We start from the raw sequence: 20,512 nt of genomic DNA, 5'->3' as shown, positions 1-20,512 counted from the left end.
ATTGTTGATTGACTGATGAGAAACTTCAGACACAGGGTCAAATGGTTTTAAGTGAGGTAAAAATACATGCACAAAGTAAGCGCTCGAGCTTTATTCGGGTCTTTAGTTTGGATAAAAACGATAAAAAAATCATTAATATACTACAAAAAAATTAAAGCTCACAAGAAATTGTAAATATACGGTGTAAAGTAAAGAGTGTCTAAAATCTAGAGTTGACGGCACGATCACTTACAGTTTCTTCCAATTTTGCCTGAAAGAAAATAAAACAGTATAAAGGAGACATTCAATTGTTATCCATTATCCATGTACCACGGGATGAATAGGCTAAACACAAACGTCATTCGGAAATACATGTGTCTAAATTTAATCAATAACAAGGAAAACATGATCCATCTGTATTGGGAATATTCCTTTTTATGACCTTCATCTTTGTTTTTGAGGTCATTAAAATATAATTTGTGTTGCACAGTAAATGTTTATTTTTATACTACATGACAATATCAGCTGTATCTAAATCACTTTTGCACAGAAAACAGCATTGTTTTAAATAATCGTTTTACAACGCAAGAAGAAGCAAACTACCTTTATCTGTTTCTGAGTGACTTGTTTGTTTTAACTTTAATATTTTCAGGAGACACAAAGTAATATAAACCCATTCAAACAGAGACAGGTTTTCTTGTTTGTCGTTGTATTAAGGTTATATGCTCTTCAACACAGTAGCAGAAAAGCACAAAACCCAACAAATCGTGAAAAGATTTAACATTAACGTATTTCCTGGAACACAAATGCACATTTAAGTGTTTTTCAGCCGTGGGGATTTAATCCCTAATAGTCCGAAACGATTTATCACAATATAACAATATGTGTTATTCAGAAATAGGTTGAGAGGTGTTAAGGCTGAATCTACCTTCAGATTGCGCTGATATGCAAGTAGTTACGATTGTGTTAATGTGCCAGCAGTCTCAACATAGTGATTATGTCCAATACATATTAAGAAGTCCTTTATAATTCCAGTGAGTAATTTTAAAAAATCTTCTCAAATACTAACTGATATACAATTACCAATAACTCCACTCATGTCAAAACAAAAAATTATATTCCCATTATACAAAAACAAAATGTAAAGTCGGAGGATCAGGACGATGGTCAATTGTTCAGTTCTAGGTCTTATCCGAATGAAAAACTAATGTCCGAGATTCAGATATAATTATACTTGTTTACCTCCAGTAATAATGATTTTATTATATAATCTTAAGTTATACATACATATATACATATATATATATATATATATATATATATATATATATATATATATATATATATATATATATATATATATATATATATATATATATATATATATATTAGCTATGCAATATGTAGTTTGTATATGACCATTGACTGAAAAAAAATTACTAAGGCCATTCACACAGTAGAGATATAAGTAACATACATTCAAGGAGAAAAGCAAACACACAATATAAATCAAATATACACATCACCTCACCTCATAAAGTATTATATATATTTATGAGATAAAGATATAATTTTACACACACACATATATATGTATGTATGTATGTATGTATGTATATGTGTGTGTGTATGTATGCATGTATGTATGTATGTATGTATGTATGTGTGTATGTATGTATGTATGTATGTATGTATGTATGTATGTATGTATGTATGTATGTATGAATGAATGAATGTATGTATGTATGTATGTATCTATATATATAGTATGCTTTAATGCAAATTGTGTCTGAGTGACATCAAATCCCACCGTAACAATCTCTTTTTTCAATTTGTTAATGACACTAAGGGCGTTGTGATCAGTGAATACACCAATGGGATAAAGAAAATAACTAATATAAATTTTATGTGTTGCAATGTCAATATAAAAACCAAATGCTCCTTTCTCGATTGTGTAATAACTTATATGTTGTTTGTTTAATCGCTTAAAAAAAACATACGGAATAATGCAAACAATTTTTTGTCGTTTTAAATCAATAGTCCATCAATGCCAAGATCACTCGCTACATTCTACAATTATTGAATCAATTTCGCGGCCGAAAGAACCGTGTCAAGACTCTATGGTCTTAAACTAAGTAACATAAAAGAGCAAACAAAAAACGCCCAAGTGTTGCAAAATTCTATAAATTGTATTCTTTTAGAAAACGAAATGAAAATTTTAAAAGCGAACTTGCACAATAATCCGCAAATATTGGTTTTGCGCACTTTGTTATTCCAGTGAATAAATGAATACATCATTTCAATTAGTCAACGTAACATAACTAAAATTGACGCCTCAAAATACTGGTGTCAAGTTTGGAATGAGAAATTGTGTCTACGTATTACTTATAGAATATCATACGTAGCATATTAAGAAATAGGATGAGGACAAAACTTCATTCTAAAAGCATTCAGGTTTGTCAACAAGATCAGGAATTTCCCACTAACAAAATATTGCCTACTACTGAGTTACAAATAAAAATAATCTTAATATATAATCTAAAACCAAAGATAAGTATCAGCTATGTAATATAGTGTTTATAAAAAAAAATAATTCAGCTAGGCCCTAAATTCAATTTCGGATCAAAACGAATAATAATTAGATATGACATAATGGTGGGAAAAATTAAATTTAAATGTACTTAACAACAGGTGTCATCCAAAGTTTAGAGTTTGCCTTATCAAATTCCAAATTTGTATGTCTGATTCGAAGAAATAATTTATGATCGGTTTCTTAGTGATATTTCCGGGTATCTTTGTGGATAATGACGTAATCGATGTATTCGTTACAATTATCTAGACCAGTTGTAATCATGTTCTTGAAGCGCTGAAAAGTGTTAGGACAAGCTTTCATACTAAACGGCATTAATGTTTATTAATATGTCCATTTAAAGTTACAGATGCAGACATTTACCTCGTACTTTCTAAGAGTTGAATTTGATGGAGAGCTCTTAGAAGATCAAAACGTGGTGATATATTTTGCATTTCCAATTTTGTGAATGTACCCATCGATCCTTGGCATTATAAATTAATATGTTTTGTTGACACTGTTCACTTTTCTATAGGTGTTGCAAATGCGGAAAGAACTATCAACGTTCGGCACTGGCATTGTGAATTGCAGTTACGTTCATTTGCTCTCTGAAATCATTCTCCAGTAAAAAAACACAAAATCTTTCTTCAGACTTTCCTATTTGAGAGGATCATTTTGCATTGATGGTATTTGTCATTTTTAAAATATGTAATTTTAAAGCCATGACACATTTTGTTTGTTCATGATGGAACACCTGGAGAAATTCTAGCATTTCAAACATGGATGTTTTAGTTTCCTCCTTTCTTGTGGGTGAAGATGTGAAATTCTCGTTTTCAGATTATTTATTGTTTGTGACGATTACTTTCAGAATATTAACTAGAGTCAGATGTTATGGCCATCGTTCAGTCCTCACTTACTGGGTGTGAGTGATTTGGATTTTAAACATAACTTTAACAATTTTTCAGTTATATCACTATGATGTCTGCAGTGTGACAGCTTACAGTGATGTCTAACTCTGGGGCATCATGTCACAGACATGTGTCAAGAAGTCCCACCCAGTCATATTATCCTGACACCAGGCCAACCAGTCCTAACACAACCCTCTTAATGCTGAGCGCCAGGAGAGGAAACTGTTAGTGCCATTTATATAGATCGTTGGTTTGGCTCAGCCTGGCTACGCAAACGCGACCTACCGCATCCGAGGAGGACGCCTCCGTCAGTGTGAGAGGTACAACTAAACTGATTGAATGATTGACAACAAGATACTCCTTTAAGATATTTTCACGGCAAAGTTGTTTCTTGTTTTGTCTCCAAGGTGTGTAAAAGATATAAGGTTGTCACTTTCCTTTCAAGACTATAAGAACCTTAAGATGATTTTGAGGTTCAGGCAAGAGAACCAAAAGTATTTTACTAAGTTACAATTTCTGTAGTTTTGTCCAACTTAATTTAATCTTTGACTAAGCAGAATTGGTTCAAGACTCTTTAACTTATTGTATAACATCAAACACAAGTAAATGAATATCCTATTTGGCTGTAAAAATGCAAAATGACCAAATTAAATTTTTTAAGGAATGTTGAAAGGCTCATACTTTTCATGGCGATATGCTGACGAATTAATCTGTTCGATGCTTAATTAATGCATAACTTGCTGGTAAATTCATTCATAACATTTGACCATTGACCAAATTGGCAGAATGGGGAAGGCCGAAACATGTACAAGAAAAGTTATCACAGCTTTTGCTACAGCTTTAATTTTAATATTTCTCAAAGGATTTACTCTTGGAAATCTTGTGGATGCACACATGCTGGTCAACAGGGATTGGTGGCCTGCCTTATTCCTAGGTAAGAAACCGACACGTTTTAGCATCGTTATGCTAAATGTTACTTAAAATACTGGAATATGTTGGAGATGAGCCTTCGTTATTCTCTCATTCGACAAGCATGACAAGAGGTACACTATTTAGAAACAACGTTTAATATTCGGGATCTTGTGATTAGTCTTACTGACTCTTAAATGAACATAACATAACAATGTATTTCATCGGAAATATTACACTTGTCCTGTCTATCGACGCAGGGACACAATTGTGATAGCTTACTGACCACACGTCATAAATGGGTACCTTATATGTTTCCTAATTTTCTTATACGGATCCCAATTTGTACAAAATAACAACGAGTACTTATCAGGCTACAGTTTCAATAATATACATTTGAAACGGTCAGGAAATATCAGTATCATGTACCAGTTTGAGAAGAAATGATTCAATATTATTACCCTCATTAGAATAAAGAGAATGTGTAGTAAACAGAGGATCAATTTGATGAATACCCCTTAATTGATCAATATCAGAATAACGGATAACGTCACTAGAGACATGCTAGTGACCGTGTCAGTGGAGGGAATCATCAACACAATTTTCAAGAGCTCTTCTCGTCTTAGATATATGGATTTCAATCAAACCCTTTTTATCCAAATAAGGCTTCTTAGCTCCAAGTGGATTGCCCACAACATTTCACTAGCTAGAGTATTGCTTAGAAATAAATGAATACCTTCGATTGGTAAAGACGTCACTGATAGCACTCTTACGGGTCATGAGAAAAAGTCGCATGAAAAGTTTACAAACTAGAGGGCAATCATCTACAAAGACACACTAACTAATTTGAATAATAAAGTAACACTTTAACTAGAAGAAGACTTGTGTTAGATTGAGATTTGAAAACGCTTTTAAGAGATGGAAACAGTAATGTATACACTGAAGTGTATGTGAGTCACAAAACAGTCATCTGTAGAGCTTAATTTTATAGAGCTTTGACCTTATATCATCAAGGCAGGCCATCACTATGGACGCAATTCTTAAACCCTTCAGCTAATATGAAATGTCTAAGGTAAGCGTAATCTTGGTCAACCTTCTTGGTTGAGCACGGCGTATAAACGTAATTGTTCTTCGTGAATGGAGTTCGAGAGAGGTCTGTCCAGTATCTTTTTTTACAGTTCCGAAAATTTGTGATCAAGCCCTAGGTACCAACTTATAACACTTCAAGGTCGGTTCTTTAATTACATCATATTTAGCAGCTAACTGTACTCACAGTGAAGTGTAGAGTTTGCGAATAATTACAACTCTCTCTTGGCCATTTCATGTTTTCAAGAATAATCTCAAAGCTAGGAAAATATGGACCTCCTTCTTTTTCCATAAATAGGGGTTACTAATCAAATATTTTTGGTACCATAAAAACCTGAACTTGTACGCGCCTAATCTGTTTTGTTTTAGTGTAATTTGTATTTGCCGAAGTTATTTTTGTATTTTCAGGAATGAGTAGTTCTGTGCACTTCCCCATAATATAAAAACTCAAGTCAATATGTGAGGAACTCAGTCAGGTTCAAATGATTTTGGCGTTCGAATTTCTCAGTTGTTAACAATATCAGGTAGTTCTAACTAATGTTTAAAACTAAGATACAAGTAGTTTATCACCAGTAATAACAAATAATCTAAGGTCATAGATACATATGAGCTACGAAAAATGTTATTACAAAATAACAATATACTAATGAGATAGGCATTGCAAAAGATGCTGACAAGGTCAGTCACACTATACAGATAAACATAACATACAGTCAGGGAGAAAAGACAATGCACACAACAAATGAAATGTAATTAACAGTTGTAAATGGTATTTGGTTTTAAAGAACTGTAGCGTTTCTAATATGCAAGTTCTACTTGTTTATGTTTATTTATATCTATTTTTGTGTTCAAGTATCATGAAAGGTTATTCCAGAATAAAAGAATCAACTAAAAATGGAGATTTTCTTCATTTGTATGAAACAAATACTACTATTAATTATCATTGATGAATTCGAAATATTCTGTGTTCTTTATCACATCGCATGAAATTGCAATTTTGTTTTCTTGGCAGGAAGTTTTGAATTGTTGTATCTTTCTTCATTTCAACAAAACTACAATTATACTTCTCATTTTGTTGAAAAGGCAGTAATGATCAATTACCACTTGACGACTATATTAATGTAATTCCTACAGTATGATATTTTTTCATACAGTCAACTGTATAGGTCCCCACTACAATCATGCAGAGTATTCTATGACTTATAGGTCCCCACCACAAACCTGCAGAGTGTTCTATGACGAGACAAGATGACCGCTATCGCTTAACCGGCTTGAAGCAGCTGTTCCGTTTTTTAGTGCCGTTTTCATGATATTTGTGCTTGTTACCTGTTTTCATCTTCGATATGGTGTTCATTATATACTGGTTGTTAAATTTGTATGTGTTTCTTCACCTCCTTGCTTTGGAAACGATAACAATTAGACTTTTCTCAGCTGTCTTACTCCAATCTTTTTGAACAAACCGCCAGTCAACCCATTTATGCTACGATGGACCCTCACTAATTGCTTTAAATTATCACTCCTTGGATCTCTACGCTACATTGTGCTCTAGACAAAACAAAGTGGGACTACATTCATCATTTCCTAAATGTAAACAGAAGCGAAAAAAGAAACTTTGTTTCAAATCTGGTCGGCGTTGAACAAGAAGAAGAATCCCAGTTATCTCCCTTATTTCGGCACAACCATTTAAAAAAATTCGACTGTTAATTTAGATAACCTAATTCAAATCCCTATTAATTCTTCAACCTTTGTGTCAACTATTAAAGAAATACCTCTGCGGATTGCATTATTCAATGCTCAGTCAGTAGGACCACCTGAAAAGTGCACAGAAATAGCTGATTTTATCAACGACCAAAATGTAGACATTTATCCTGACACAAACATGGCTAAAAACATTAGGCGATGAGCCTAAGTGTGCGGATCTAACACCCACTGGTTACTCCATCAAGTCGTTCTTCCGTAATTCTCGTGTAGGTGAAATTACTGTCACCACAGAAGAACTCCATGATAAAACGTCTGAACTACACCACAACATTCAATTTCGACCACACATCGTTTGAACTAGTCCAAACCACACTCACACTGGAGCAAAGGTCAGTAGATTTTTTCCGCCTATACCGCACTTATATTAGCATAAAAAACAAGCTGGCTGAATCTCTCTTTTTGGAGCAGTTTCCGAATCTCCTGGACTATGGAAATTCGATAGGTGGCAACCTGATTATTCTTGGAGATTTTAACTTTCACTTTGACTGTCACGGAAACTCAAATACATCAAAACTCATAGATTCTATTAATGTTTTCAACCTCAAACAGTCAGTTAACCAACCCACCAATAAACATGGTCACATTTTAGACTGGATTCTTCATGGAACTGATGATAACATTCTACGGTCCTCACTGGTATCTCATGACCTTGCATCAGATCACCTTTGCATTATATGCCATCTTGACGTATCAGTCCTTAACCCTCAAACTTTATCTGCTACTAAAAGAAACCTCCGTATGATGAACAGAAACAAACGAATGCACGACATCCAAGCTAACCTAACAACTTGCTTACCTCCTACCGCAGAACAACTCGTTAACTGTGTGCGTTCATTGCTTGACAAACATGCCCCAGCTACCAGAGTATCGAATCAAAAGTATTATCCATGGTACAGCAGTGTTATGGACCAGCTGAGACGCTTCTCTCCAGTCGACCTTCCGGACATGTTTGCAAATTTCTTCCGTTACAAAGTACAAACCATTAGAGATAAGCTTGACACAACAATTTCAATTGACTCGTCGTCATCATACAGCTGGGATACAGAATTTGAGCGGCAACCATTAGCAGCGTTTGAATGTGTGTCTATGGATTTCGTACGTACAATCGTGATGAAGAGTGCACCAAAGTCATGTGAACTTGATTCAATTCCAACATCACTGCTGCTCGAGTGCTTAGATCCAGTATTGCCTTCAGTAACTGATGTCATTAATACCTCTTTCTCATCCGGGGAATTCTCATCATTTTTCAAAACTGCCATTGTAAAGTCTCTGCTAAAGAAACCAATACTAGACCATGACAATTTAAAGAACTACCGCCCAGTTTCTAATCTCCCATTCATATCAACAGTCTTAGAAAGGGTTCTTCTATCCCAGCTTGTATCTCATCTAAATTCAAACAGTCTTTTTAGCAATGTACAATATGCATATCGCCCTTGCCACAGTACTGAAATTCTCCTCTAAAAGTCCTCACCTCCTTGATTTATCTGCAGCATTTGACACAATAGACCATGATATATTACTTCACCCTCTCCAGTATGTATTAGGCATTGATGATACAGCCTTATTGTGGTTCAAGTCCTACTTGGTCAATAGGACACAAATTGTGTCTGCAGATGGAATACACTCCAGCCCAGTTGATCTATGTTGTTGTGTTCAACCGGGGTCTGTTCTTGGACCTGTTCTCTGCATTATATACACTCAGCCGCTCTCAAGTGTCATAGATCATCATCCAGTGTCTCACGAATAGTACGCTGATGACACCCAAATATAAAAATCTAGCCACCCAACTGAAGTTGATGCTACCATCCAAGGTGTAGAGAGGTGCATTTCTGATGTGAAACCATCGATGACATGTAACAAGCTGAGATGAATGATAATAAAACTGAGGCCATTCTGATCACAACAAAAAGACTTTCTCATTCACATCCTTTACCTCAAACAATAAATATCAGCAACACCTACATTAAATTGACATAATCAGTACGAAACCTAGGTGTTACTCTGGACAGTACTCTCACATTACACCAACATGTCATGAACATAAGCAAGGTTGCAAGATACTTACGCTCCTCTTCCGACAATCGTATACTTATTATTCCCACTATGAAAACAAAGTCATATGGACAGCGTGTTTTTGCATACCAGGGCCCAGCAACGTGGAATGAATTGCTCACTGAACTTAGACACAAAGACACAGTGATCACATTCAAGAGGGCGCTCAAAACGCACTGATTTCGACTGCAAGAACAAACTTAAAGACTGAATAATGTTTCCTACCGTAAATATTCTCAGAGTGTTTTTTAATATTTTTTGATTTCACGGTGTTTGTTTTTGTAATCAAATCATTATATGTTTGTTATCTTATAGGTATTGTCTAATGTTTTAAAGCGCTTAGAGCTTCTAAGATTAGGCGCTATACAAAGTCATTATTATTATTATTATTATTATTATTATTATTATTATTATTATTATTATTATTATTTCTTATTCCCAGTTCGGACTTACAATAGCAACGCTATGCAATATATTGGTCACTGTAGCCCCTATTATACCTGATGATAAGCAGATCTCAGTTGATCGACAGCTCGTTGTAGATTGAACGGTTACAGAAACATTTTTTGTGATGCTGGAAATTTCTCAGATAAGGACAGACGAACAATTATAAGATGAACAAATCAACGACAGGATCAATATAATATCCACAACCTTCAACCACACAGAAAAGTCGCCAAACTTAATTCGCAGATACATTCATGGATATTCCTGAGACAGATCCATCAGCAAGTCAGTCTGTGAAAAAATCTTCAGCACCGAAAAGACGTACAAAATGGTCCAACGGACCAGTTAAAAAACAAAGACAATCCAGACCATCTGTAGGTTTTATCCGGTCAACGTTGTTCGATAACGTCCGGCAAATAAATCAGCCACTTATACAAAAGAGGTTACCGCGAACGACAACGGCAGCTTTCCATTAACTCCAGTTAAGTAACTTCATCGATATAATGTAACCAATGAGCGCGTTGCAAGTGCAACTGATGATGACTCAGTTGTAGCTGGATTTGTCCTATTATACTGGAATTTGATCAAACGGATATTTATCGTATCAGTGAAGCTCAACGCGATGGACTCAATACCATGCGCTCTAATAAGTCGTTGGCGTATTGCTGGCCATGTCGGCGTCAGTGATATCAAAAGAATATCTTGTTGTCAGAGCTGGGAGCTATGCACCGACCATTCCATGAACTGTTCGTGCACGATGGTGAGTTGTACAGACAATAAATCGTACACCACAAGGGAACTATCCAAGGTGTCTATGTGATGCATCGTCGATTTAAATCAATGTTCAGCATAACCTTGGTAATGATTGCAATTGGTGCGACGGCTATCTGCGCAGCAATTTGAACATCAGCATCAATATCTCAATAAATAGCAGCGTCGAGTGAACGTCTAACTGAGCAACAACAGCAGAAAAGACCCGCACTAGAAGCAGCACAACGGCATTATCAATAATAACTTGACCAATATAACCGTTTTTATATTGCTTGACGTAATTCTCTTGTCGAACTCGATGCTCTTACAGGAGACAGTATCGACAAACAAGCACGAATCGACGTAGAAGCACCACCACAACACATTGATTTTATAATGCTCCGGTAACTGTGTCACATAACATTGAATTGTTGATTGCTGACGCTGCAGTGATTGGTGGAGTTTTTTTCTAATCGTCAAAGACAAATCACTCTGTAAATAATCCATCGCAAACATTTCACAAGTTAAATGTGAAAAAATCAAAATATAATATAAGATCAGATTGGAGTCGAATTCGGTAAAATTTACTAGAATCGTTTAATTACATCAAGGTAGTCAACACGATAACCTCAACATATTCGAATTTACCAATATAAATTTCATTGCATTCGCGGACGATCCATGGATTTCCACAGGATCATCCGCCGAGACCAAAAGATCAATGCCGAGCTAGCTGTTCGTCGTATCAGATCAACAGGTACTTCAAAGAATCTATCACAAGACAGATGGTTACATTAGTGTCAGAGCACCTCTATTAATCAATACACGATTACATAAAGAAAATGTATTTCCGAGATATGTTGCTGTTGATTATGTTTCTGATGGAACTGCGATATTTTATTAAAAGATGTTTTGACGAATATGATGCTGCTCAAATAGGTTTGATTGATTGTGGGTCTGCTAGCTTACCAGAGGCTAATCTGGGCATTCCGATAGTCAGTGAATATTCGATAATGATTAATTGACCATGTCGTGCCGAACTCAGCGAAAATAATATATTAGCTACATTCCAATAATACAGACGTTTCAAGGAAATCAGAAGTTTATCCTGTGTATCGCAACTACAAATAAGCGGAGGTGTCATAGAGTCTGGGATCATGACCTCGAATCAATTTATTTGCACTGGGCAGAATACGTATTATTGGAACATAAGTGGATCGATTCCGAACATGGACATCGTCATAATCAACGTTGTAGGCACTCAAATGACCGTCAGTTTAGTTATTAAAGCAGCATAAGGCTCACGTGGAACAACTCACATGCAATTCCAGTCGTGGGTTTAACTTATAAACAAACATGCATTCGATCAACCTAGTGCTGGATGATGATATTTAGTTAATTACGGTAATCCATGTTCTGTTGCTTCAACATGGGATGGTATTTGGCATATGTCACGTCACATCCATGTGTTCTCGCGGAAGGAAAAATAACGTGGATATGGTTGTCCAGAAGCGACAATGAGGCAACTGAAACAATAGTTTGCTTCGGATCGATTTAAATCTTAAATCTTAGGAGGTCTTCCAAAGAGATCTCTACTGATCAAATGTACACAGCATAACTTTGTTATATTATGGCAGCCAACACATATTATATCTCTTCATTCCATCGCTTATATCTGCTAGACTAAAACGTGGAAGTGTTCTTTGTCTTCGTAGAATTCGTAGTTTTGACTTTAGAATTATCGACAAAACTAAACTTTGTTGCATTAGGTAAATTATTACAGCCGGTGGTTTCATGGAATACGTCGAGGAAGCCAAAGCCGTGAAATAACCCCAGAAATTCTACGTGAAATTTTGTTGCTGATTGAAGTTTACCTGCAAAACAAGAACGTTTTTGTTCTGGAAATAATTTTGTGCATAGTAATCATCATTTTGTTTCATCTTGTGTCAGACCAGGAATATTATTTTTGCCTGTATATTACTGAATTGGCTAAGATTGTTCTGTACCATCTATATATCCAGGCAAATGAAAACACTTGATGAGAGATTTCTGTACTAATCTATATAATCTTTGCTGAGATTTAAAAGCAAAATGTTCAATTCCGGATGCTGAATTATTATGTGATGCTCCACGTTTAAGGTGTTGAAGTTATATCAAAGTTTCAAGAATGTGTGATATTACATATCTTCTTTGTATATTTACACATTAACTGCTTGATAATCTGTGCATATACATATAGGTATTGAGGCTTCCATTCATGTTTTCTCGGGGGAAAAGATCATGATGAATTGTGACAATTTGGTTTGAATAACTGTTAAAGGTTCACAAGACAAAATTAAACAAATATCTTCCAATACCTTTGCTTAACAAATAATATATAACAGTCCATGATATAACATTAGGCATATATTTATTTAACAGCTTTGAGTGCCTGGGAACATAGCGTTTTCATCTGAGTCTAGAATTGAAACATCGGTTTTAGTAACATCAACAAATAAATTTGCAACGTAAACATTTAAGAGGAACTGTATTGTGAATTAAATCCTAAATAACTCTAAAAGTTTGAGCACACGTCCCAATGAATAGAATGTTTGGAAAGAAGTCCAATATTGAACGTTCTGAAGAACTAACAGTCTTGGTGTAACACAATGATATAATCCAAAATGGTCTCAAATGAATTCACAACAATCCCCGAATTGTGTCCAGGTTGTCAATGAACACTTCATAATACCAATGGATAATCATAAACTAAAGGATTCCTTTCAAATTATATTTGAACAGAACAACTAATAAGTCAAGAGACTGAACGTAAAGAAAGAATTGACTAATTATGTTTATCAGAACCAATATAAAATTCTAAGACATAAAAAACAGCGCGGGGTAAAAAATGCTATACTATAGCATTCAAATTGTTTACATAAGGTAATATCTTGAACTCAAACATTAGTAAACGAAATTATAAAAGTTAGGTACGACATGAATATTCTACTATGTTTGTGTGTATGTGTGATTTTGATTTATACCGTGGCTTTAAAACTTTCATTCATATCGCTATACGATGTCTGTAGCGTTGCAGTTTTTGTGATATCTAGTACTGAACAGCATGCCGCAGACATGTATCATCATGTCCCAGACAATCATTATCCTTATGTCAGGCCGACCAGTGCTAACACTAACCTTTTAATGTTGAGCACCAAGAGAGGCAGCTGCTAGTACTATATTTTAAACGTTTTTGATAAAACAAGCCAATAAATATAAACCAAACGAGATCACCAGAAATATGTCAGCATGTACATTATTTTATACGAAATCAATTTTAATCAAAGTCTATTATTTAGTTTTAAAACTAGATAGCCTGCTATTACGAGCATCAAAGTTATCAAAGTTATTAAAATCAAAACGAATTCCTGAACAAAATGCAACTTAAAAGTCCTGGTATTCGTTACTCCTCGACATAATTCAACCTTTTATTATCAGTTCATTCATGGAAGTCATCTTTTCTTTCCGGGTGATGACGCATGCTAGCTGTAATGTACCTGGTACGACACCAGTTACCATTAATATTATTATCAAGAGAACAACATATTGCTCTTTCTCTCTCTCTCTCTGTCTGTCTCTCATTTTGACAATAAAGCACATATACAGCATTCAGTACAAACTTAGCACCGATAGTATACATATGTTTCACGTTGATCATTTTACTAAGAATTTTCTCTGTGCTGATCGGAATAACAAAAGGCAATCACTAGTTGACGAGTAAAAACAACAGTGCAATATCTCCTGTTTGGTACAATGGGTTATAAGTCAAACAGAAGCCAGCCCATATTTCCGATGAACGGAGTCCTTATGAGAAACTGGAGCGCGCAATTGACCCGCTGGTGACGAGTTTTAAGTGAGCTATCAAGTTGTCATTCCCAAGTCTTATCGACGGGACATTAGTAGTCCAGCAAATGAAGGTCCTTTGGCAGGACATATAGGAGTCAGGAAGACTCACAAGACCTTAACTCATCGTCATTGGCTCATACTAAAAGTAATGTTTCAAAATGCTACCACAGTTGTCCGATTGTAGTAAATCCTAATAGTTTTGTAGTTTTCATGTAAATTATATATTTCAAAATGTCATTGATTTGGCATCTGTATTGCAAGTTTCATATTTGTCTATTTGTTATATTGACCTAAACATTAGCTACACTCGTCGACGAGGAAAAGTAAATCAATTAGGTTTTCAAGTCTTACCGATATTTTTAATACCATTCCAACAGACACAGACATTCTCCGAAGTAAATAACAGTTTAGCAAGGCATAATACGTCAAACAAATTCCAAAGTGGAGGACAAAACTTTAAATATATCCAACCTTTAATTAATAGTAATCTCTTACTTACTTTGTATCCTTATGTATGCGTGTTTTTAGCGTCTTTTGGGGCTTTGATGGTTAACAAATAAAGATTCGGAGATATGAAAAACACAGGTATCATAATCTATACAAGAGTGTCAACATGGTCCAGGATCATTGAGAAAGACCCATTTCATGAAACAGCTCTGCCTTTCTATGGGAAAAGTGATAATCGACAAGTGCGATGAATATATGTTTTTCATACAATATTTGTCCAGGACAGCTAGCATTGAAACATGAATGAAATAAGGTCACATAGAAAGATGTCAGCATGTGTAGTATTATGTATTAAATTAACTTTACTATAAATCAATCCCTTTTAATTAATTATAAAAATATATATTATGTTTTTATTTGCATAACTGTTATCAAACTAAATACAAGTGTTTTAAAAAATGCAATCTACAAGTTCTACTATTCATTCGCGTAAAATATATTCAGTTACATATGATCTTATTGTCGTGGGGTATAATCTAACGCTGTTTCTCAATTTCACTACAACTGAACTTCTAAACAAATGTTTTACTTGCATATGATGACATAAATCTGTTTAAAGTCAGCGATCCCCCGAATTCTTGGTGCAAGGTCAACTTTATCATTTCTGCCCATAATATAAAATTCTCTAAAATAACCGAATTGAGCATCTTTGATTAATAACGAGAGTTTCATGACCTTTACATTTTTATTGAAAGATCCTGAAAAGTTCCTTTTCAGGCAACTTCAGGAAATTATAGTGTTTAATCGGAATTCAAATGACGGTGGATTTAAACTGATTATCACATATCCCAAAGAGTACATCTTGTTGTAAAGATCTCATGAATACAGACTACGTCTTTATGTGTTTAGATGTGCGCGTTGTGGGGGTTTTAACGTAGCTTTAGCAATTTTCGCCATATCACTTCGATTTCTGCAGTGTGGCATTTTATAGTGATATCTACCACTGGGGCATCCTAACGCAGATATGTAGCCTAACGTCCCACCCAGTCACATTATCCTGACACAAGGCCGACAAGACCTAACACTATTCTTTTAATCTTGAGCGCCATGCAAGGCAGTTGCAAGAACCATTTTTATAAGTCTTTGGTGTGACCATGCCGGGTTCAAACCAGCAACCTTCCGCATCCAAAAGTTATATTCCACTGATTTGTTTTTACGATAACGGCACGCATCTCAAATTCATTGAACTGTTAAACAATAGTATCCATAATGATGCCGATATCCTGCTTGATGAGCAAAGGGTGGAACATTGGAAGATTGTGTTCCCACAGCTGTTGAATATTGCTTCGTTTGTCGGTACATCCAGTTTTCAGACGTTCGTGCGGTAGAAACCATCTCAGCCGTATATGAATACTTCCAAATGTCAGTTTGGTATATTTTTTGGGAAATAAAACATCTGTAAAGACTGATCAGAAATCTTGTCTCTGTGTACGTACATTATTGGTCAAAAGAAAAACATGTCATTTTAGATTTATGTAGGGTGACAAATATATTGTTTTCACCTCATATATATGGTGACGTTCTTTTGAAGAATGCATTTGAATTGAAAAGGAAAGAATCCCAGACCGATTCTATTTTAGGAAATTATGACAAATTAATGTCGGAAGATCATTACCATCGATTATTACAAGAACTGTATCCATTCAATTTGGGACGACAAGTGGTGTGTGTCTTAGTGACTTGTTTTCTGGGATTTCGTTTACCAGCCGATTCTTTGTGGACTCTTTACGATCAGTACTTACCACCTCAATGGCCTTAAATGGTCACGAAAAACTCCTTTTGCTCAAAGCCTTGCGGTTTCATCTGGATACTTCTCGACCTCAACAGGAAAAAAAGATTCGTCAACTTTTAGCTACCCAAGACGTGTATGACGATGTGTGTGTAGCTTGTGACTTACACCCTCATTGGACAGATGTTCGTGACTGGAAAAAGGTGGGTTTTGAGGCTTGGACCCAAGAAGTGGCCCAGTATGCACAAGAGTTGTTCAAGGAAAAAAGTTACTTTTCAACCTGTGTTAGTGACGGTGCCAGAAGAACCCGTCACCGAGAACAACCACTCGCTTCAGGACAGGACTGTCATGGACATGCCTGAAAGGTCATTCCGGGAGGACACTTGTGTGACAATACCTCATGTAGAGACTGTAAGAACATTACACACTGGCCCTAGGACATCTTGGTTACCCAAAACATGTTGTACAGACACTTGTTTATATTCCACTTTGATCGTTTTGATGTGTTTTTTATTCCTGTACATCACTATTTGGGTTTTATGTATTTTTGTCTTTCGTGTTCATATTTGAAACATTCAATAAACGTGTTTTGAAAAAGTATATAAACTCTTGTCTTGTTTGTTTTTCGTGTCACAAGTGACATTTCTCACACAATGGCTACCTCTGCTGTCTCTGCTCCCTCTTCCTCTACTGTCAAAGTCATCGACGAACACTTAGATCGTGTCAGTTGAGAGGCTTTGTATCTTCGCCATCCCTTTAACATGCTCATTGCCGGACCTAGCGGTTCAGGCAAAACCGAATTCGTCAAACGTTTGATCGAACATAAACATCATTTGATCGATCGGCCACCTCAGCGGATCGTGTGGTGTTACAAAGAGTGGCAATCGGCGTACAACCTCTTGCGAGAAAGTCAAGGCGATTCCATCGTGTTTGTGGACCCTTTTTCGTCTGTCTCACACAGTGTGAACATGACGTCCCTTCAGTCGCATCTTCCCGTCAAATTGATTCGTGCCTTGTATGGCATCAGTCGAGAAAAAAAATCCACAAACACGAGCCCGTGTCTTAGAAGCTAGTCTCAAAGAAGTCTTACGATGGTTCACGGTGACGGCACGTCAATTACTCCAAGGAATCATTCAGATTCCTCATCAAACCAAACGCTTTTTCGATCGAAACAAAGTCGCTTTGGTCCAACTGGCCGATCCCCGCATCGACACTCAAACCAAAAAACAAATCATTTTGAAACCTGGAGGGAGCGGTACTCTAGGAGGGGTCATCATTCGCTCTCTCTTAAGATGGGATCCTAATGCCCCCAAAGTTATCCCCAAGACAAAAGTCCAACGAAGCTCCAAGAAGAAAAAGAAAAAGACCAGGTCCCCAAGGAGAACTTCTCCAGTGGCAGGACCCTCCTCTGACCAGACACCACCACCACCCCGGAAAAAGAAAAGAAGCCCCCAGAAAAAGAAACAGAAAAAAAGTCCCCAGAAAAAGAAAAGTCCACAGAAGAAAACTAGTCGCAAGAAAGGTACTTCGGCCAGGACGCAACCTTACACTCGCAAACCACGACCTGCCACGGCGGTGACTGCGTCTCCGGCAGCCTCACGTTTGTCCACTTCTCCGTTAATGACACCCAGAACTGAAGAGTACTTGGAGACGTTGATCACACCAAGAACTTCTCCGTTGATGACCCCCAAAAGAACTTCCCCAGTGGCAGGACCCTCCCATTTAGCGGCAGTGGCTGCTGCTCACAAAGTACCTTCTCCCAAAATCAAAGTCCATGAAAGATCGGGCATGTTACAAAGTTTACTGGATTTGTCCAAGCAAGAACTGGCTCGATTTAGTCCGTTGCGTACCCCTGCACGACGTGTCATGCCTGTCCTCAAACTAATACGACGTAAAGACAATCAGTGGCGACGCGTTCCAGTATAAAAAAGACCTGTGACCAAGTAGGGGTATCAGTGAACTTGTAAAAGATGTCACCTCCAAGAAGCCAAAAAAGAAAGAGACAAAGGCAGACGCGTCATCCGACAAAGCGCTTAGCCAAGCATCGACATTACCCTAAGAAAAGACACAGTCGTTCCAAGAAAAAGAGGCGTCAACAAAGGGGAGGATTCCTTGGCGATTTTGGGAAAAACATTGTCACCTTTATGACAAAGCGATAGTCCCAAAAAAGATAAAAGGGTGTGTGTTAAGTTATCGACGTTAGTGTCTGTTTGGTGAATGTCCCGGAACCCACAAGCAAAGATGTCACCCTCCAGAAAACCCCAAGGAAAGAAAAGGAAAGGATTGCCTCCACGTTTAGTCAAACATGGGGACATGTTATCTGTCCTGTCCAAAGCTTCTCCACCCCTACGAAAAAAACTCATTCAATCGGCCTCCAGAGAGGTCATCGATACCGTGTGCGAATGTTGTTTGAACGTCTTGAAAGGCACGATCCCTTTGTCCAAACACCAGAAACAATGCTTAGGCAAACATCGTCACGTTCTTCGCCAAATGGTTCAAAAGAAAATTCCCATTCGTCAAAAAAAGAAGATGTTAGTGCAACGTGGAGGTATTTTACCTCTCTTGTTAGGCCCCATACTGAAAGGAGTCTTGGGAACCATTTTGGAAGGACTGGTGGGAGCAAGATAAAAAGGCCCTCGGAAGTCCCAAGATCTCAGAATCGACCCCTGACAACCCCATGGAAGGACGAAAACTAGCTTTAGTGCCTTACAAACGATGGATGGAATACCATCGGTGGCAAGAACAACGTACCCCGCATTTACCTCCCAATCCCAATTTGAGCGAGATGTCCCAGTTACAACACGAATTGCAGTCCTTGATGGATCGCCAAGATTTGTCCGAAACAGAAAAATCGCAAAAGTACGGTCAACTCTTGCAACGACTGCAACTCTTTCACCAGAAAGCTTTAGACGAAACAGCTCTACCCACTTTGAAAGATTTTAAGACCTTGATGAAAAGTCCAACACCATCACCAGTACCAGTACCAGTACCATCACTACCCGTGACCAAGACAGAAAAAGAAGAAGAAGAAGGGTTTCAAACTCCACCAGAAAAAGTACGCAAGTTAACAACACCACCTACCTCCAGAATTGGATGGATTAAAAAGATGATGGCCGCCCCTTCTTCATCACAAGAGAAAAAGAAAGTGAAGACAGAAGTGAAGACAGAAGTGAAACAAGAACCGATATCCCCCGCTCAGACATCCTCCTCTTCAACACCTATTGCCGGTCGCACACGCAAAGCATTGCAATCCAAGAAAATACCCCAAGAGAAAAAGAGTAGCATCCTCCAAGAGTGGGTGCCTTATTAACACACCAACCAACACAAAAAATAAAAAAATGGAAAAAGTCTTAGCCAGCATTTACTACGATCCCTCGCATCCTGCAGGTTACGCAGGAGTTCAAAAATTGTATCGTGCTGCCAAAACTCGACTGAAAAGTCTCCGTTTACCTCAAGTGCAACGATGGTTACAAGAACAAGCTACCTACACTTTACACAAACCCATTCGACGCAAGTTTGCCAGAAGTCGCAGCCGAGTGGAAGGCATCGATCATCAATGGCAAGCCGATTTAGCCGATGTCTCTCATTTGGCCAGCTACAATCGTGGCTACAAATATTTGTTTTGTGTCATCGACGTCTTTTCCAAATTTGCCTGGGTCGTGCCCTTGACTTCCAAATCGAGCAGCGAGTTAGTGCGAGCCCTGCAACGAGTGCTGAAACAAAGCGGTCGTCACCCTCTTCGATGGCAAACGGACAAAGGCACCGAATTTCTGAACCAAGCTTTCCAAAAAGAATTAAAGAAACGTGACATTCATTTTTTTACCACCGAGAATCCCGAAACCAAAGCCAGCATCGTGGAACGTTTTCAACGCACTTTGAAAGAACGCATGTGGAAATATTTTACGCATCACCACACTCTGAAGTACATCG

At 37.1% G+C, this 20,512-nt stretch overlaps 1 protein-coding gene across 6 annotated transcripts in view; it reads right to left on the bottom strand.

Moving 5' to 3' along the window:
* Positions 1 to 20,512, bottom strand: part of LOC149784409 (uncharacterized) — a 176,243-nt gene that overhangs the window by 31,182 nt on the left and 124,549 nt on the right. For all 6 annotated transcript variants that reach the window (XM_089932458.1, XM_089932459.1, XM_089932460.1 and 3 more), the window contains one exon: positions 233 to 250. In XM_089932458.1, the coding sequence (XP_089788584.1) occupies positions 233 to 250 (18 nt within the window). The remainder of the gene's footprint in view (positions 1 to 232; positions 251 to 20,512) is intronic.

Source organism: Sinohyriopsis cumingii, chromosome 14 (assembly GCF_028554795.1).
Source record: "Sinohyriopsis cumingii isolate HCF-2022 chromosome 14, ASM2855479v2, whole genome shotgun sequence".
NCBI classification, from domain to species: domain Eukaryota; kingdom Metazoa; phylum Mollusca; class Bivalvia; order Unionida; family Unionidae; genus Sinohyriopsis; species Sinohyriopsis cumingii.
Note: the sequence above shows the minus strand (reverse complement) of the source record. Positions and strands in the feature narration are given on the sequence as shown.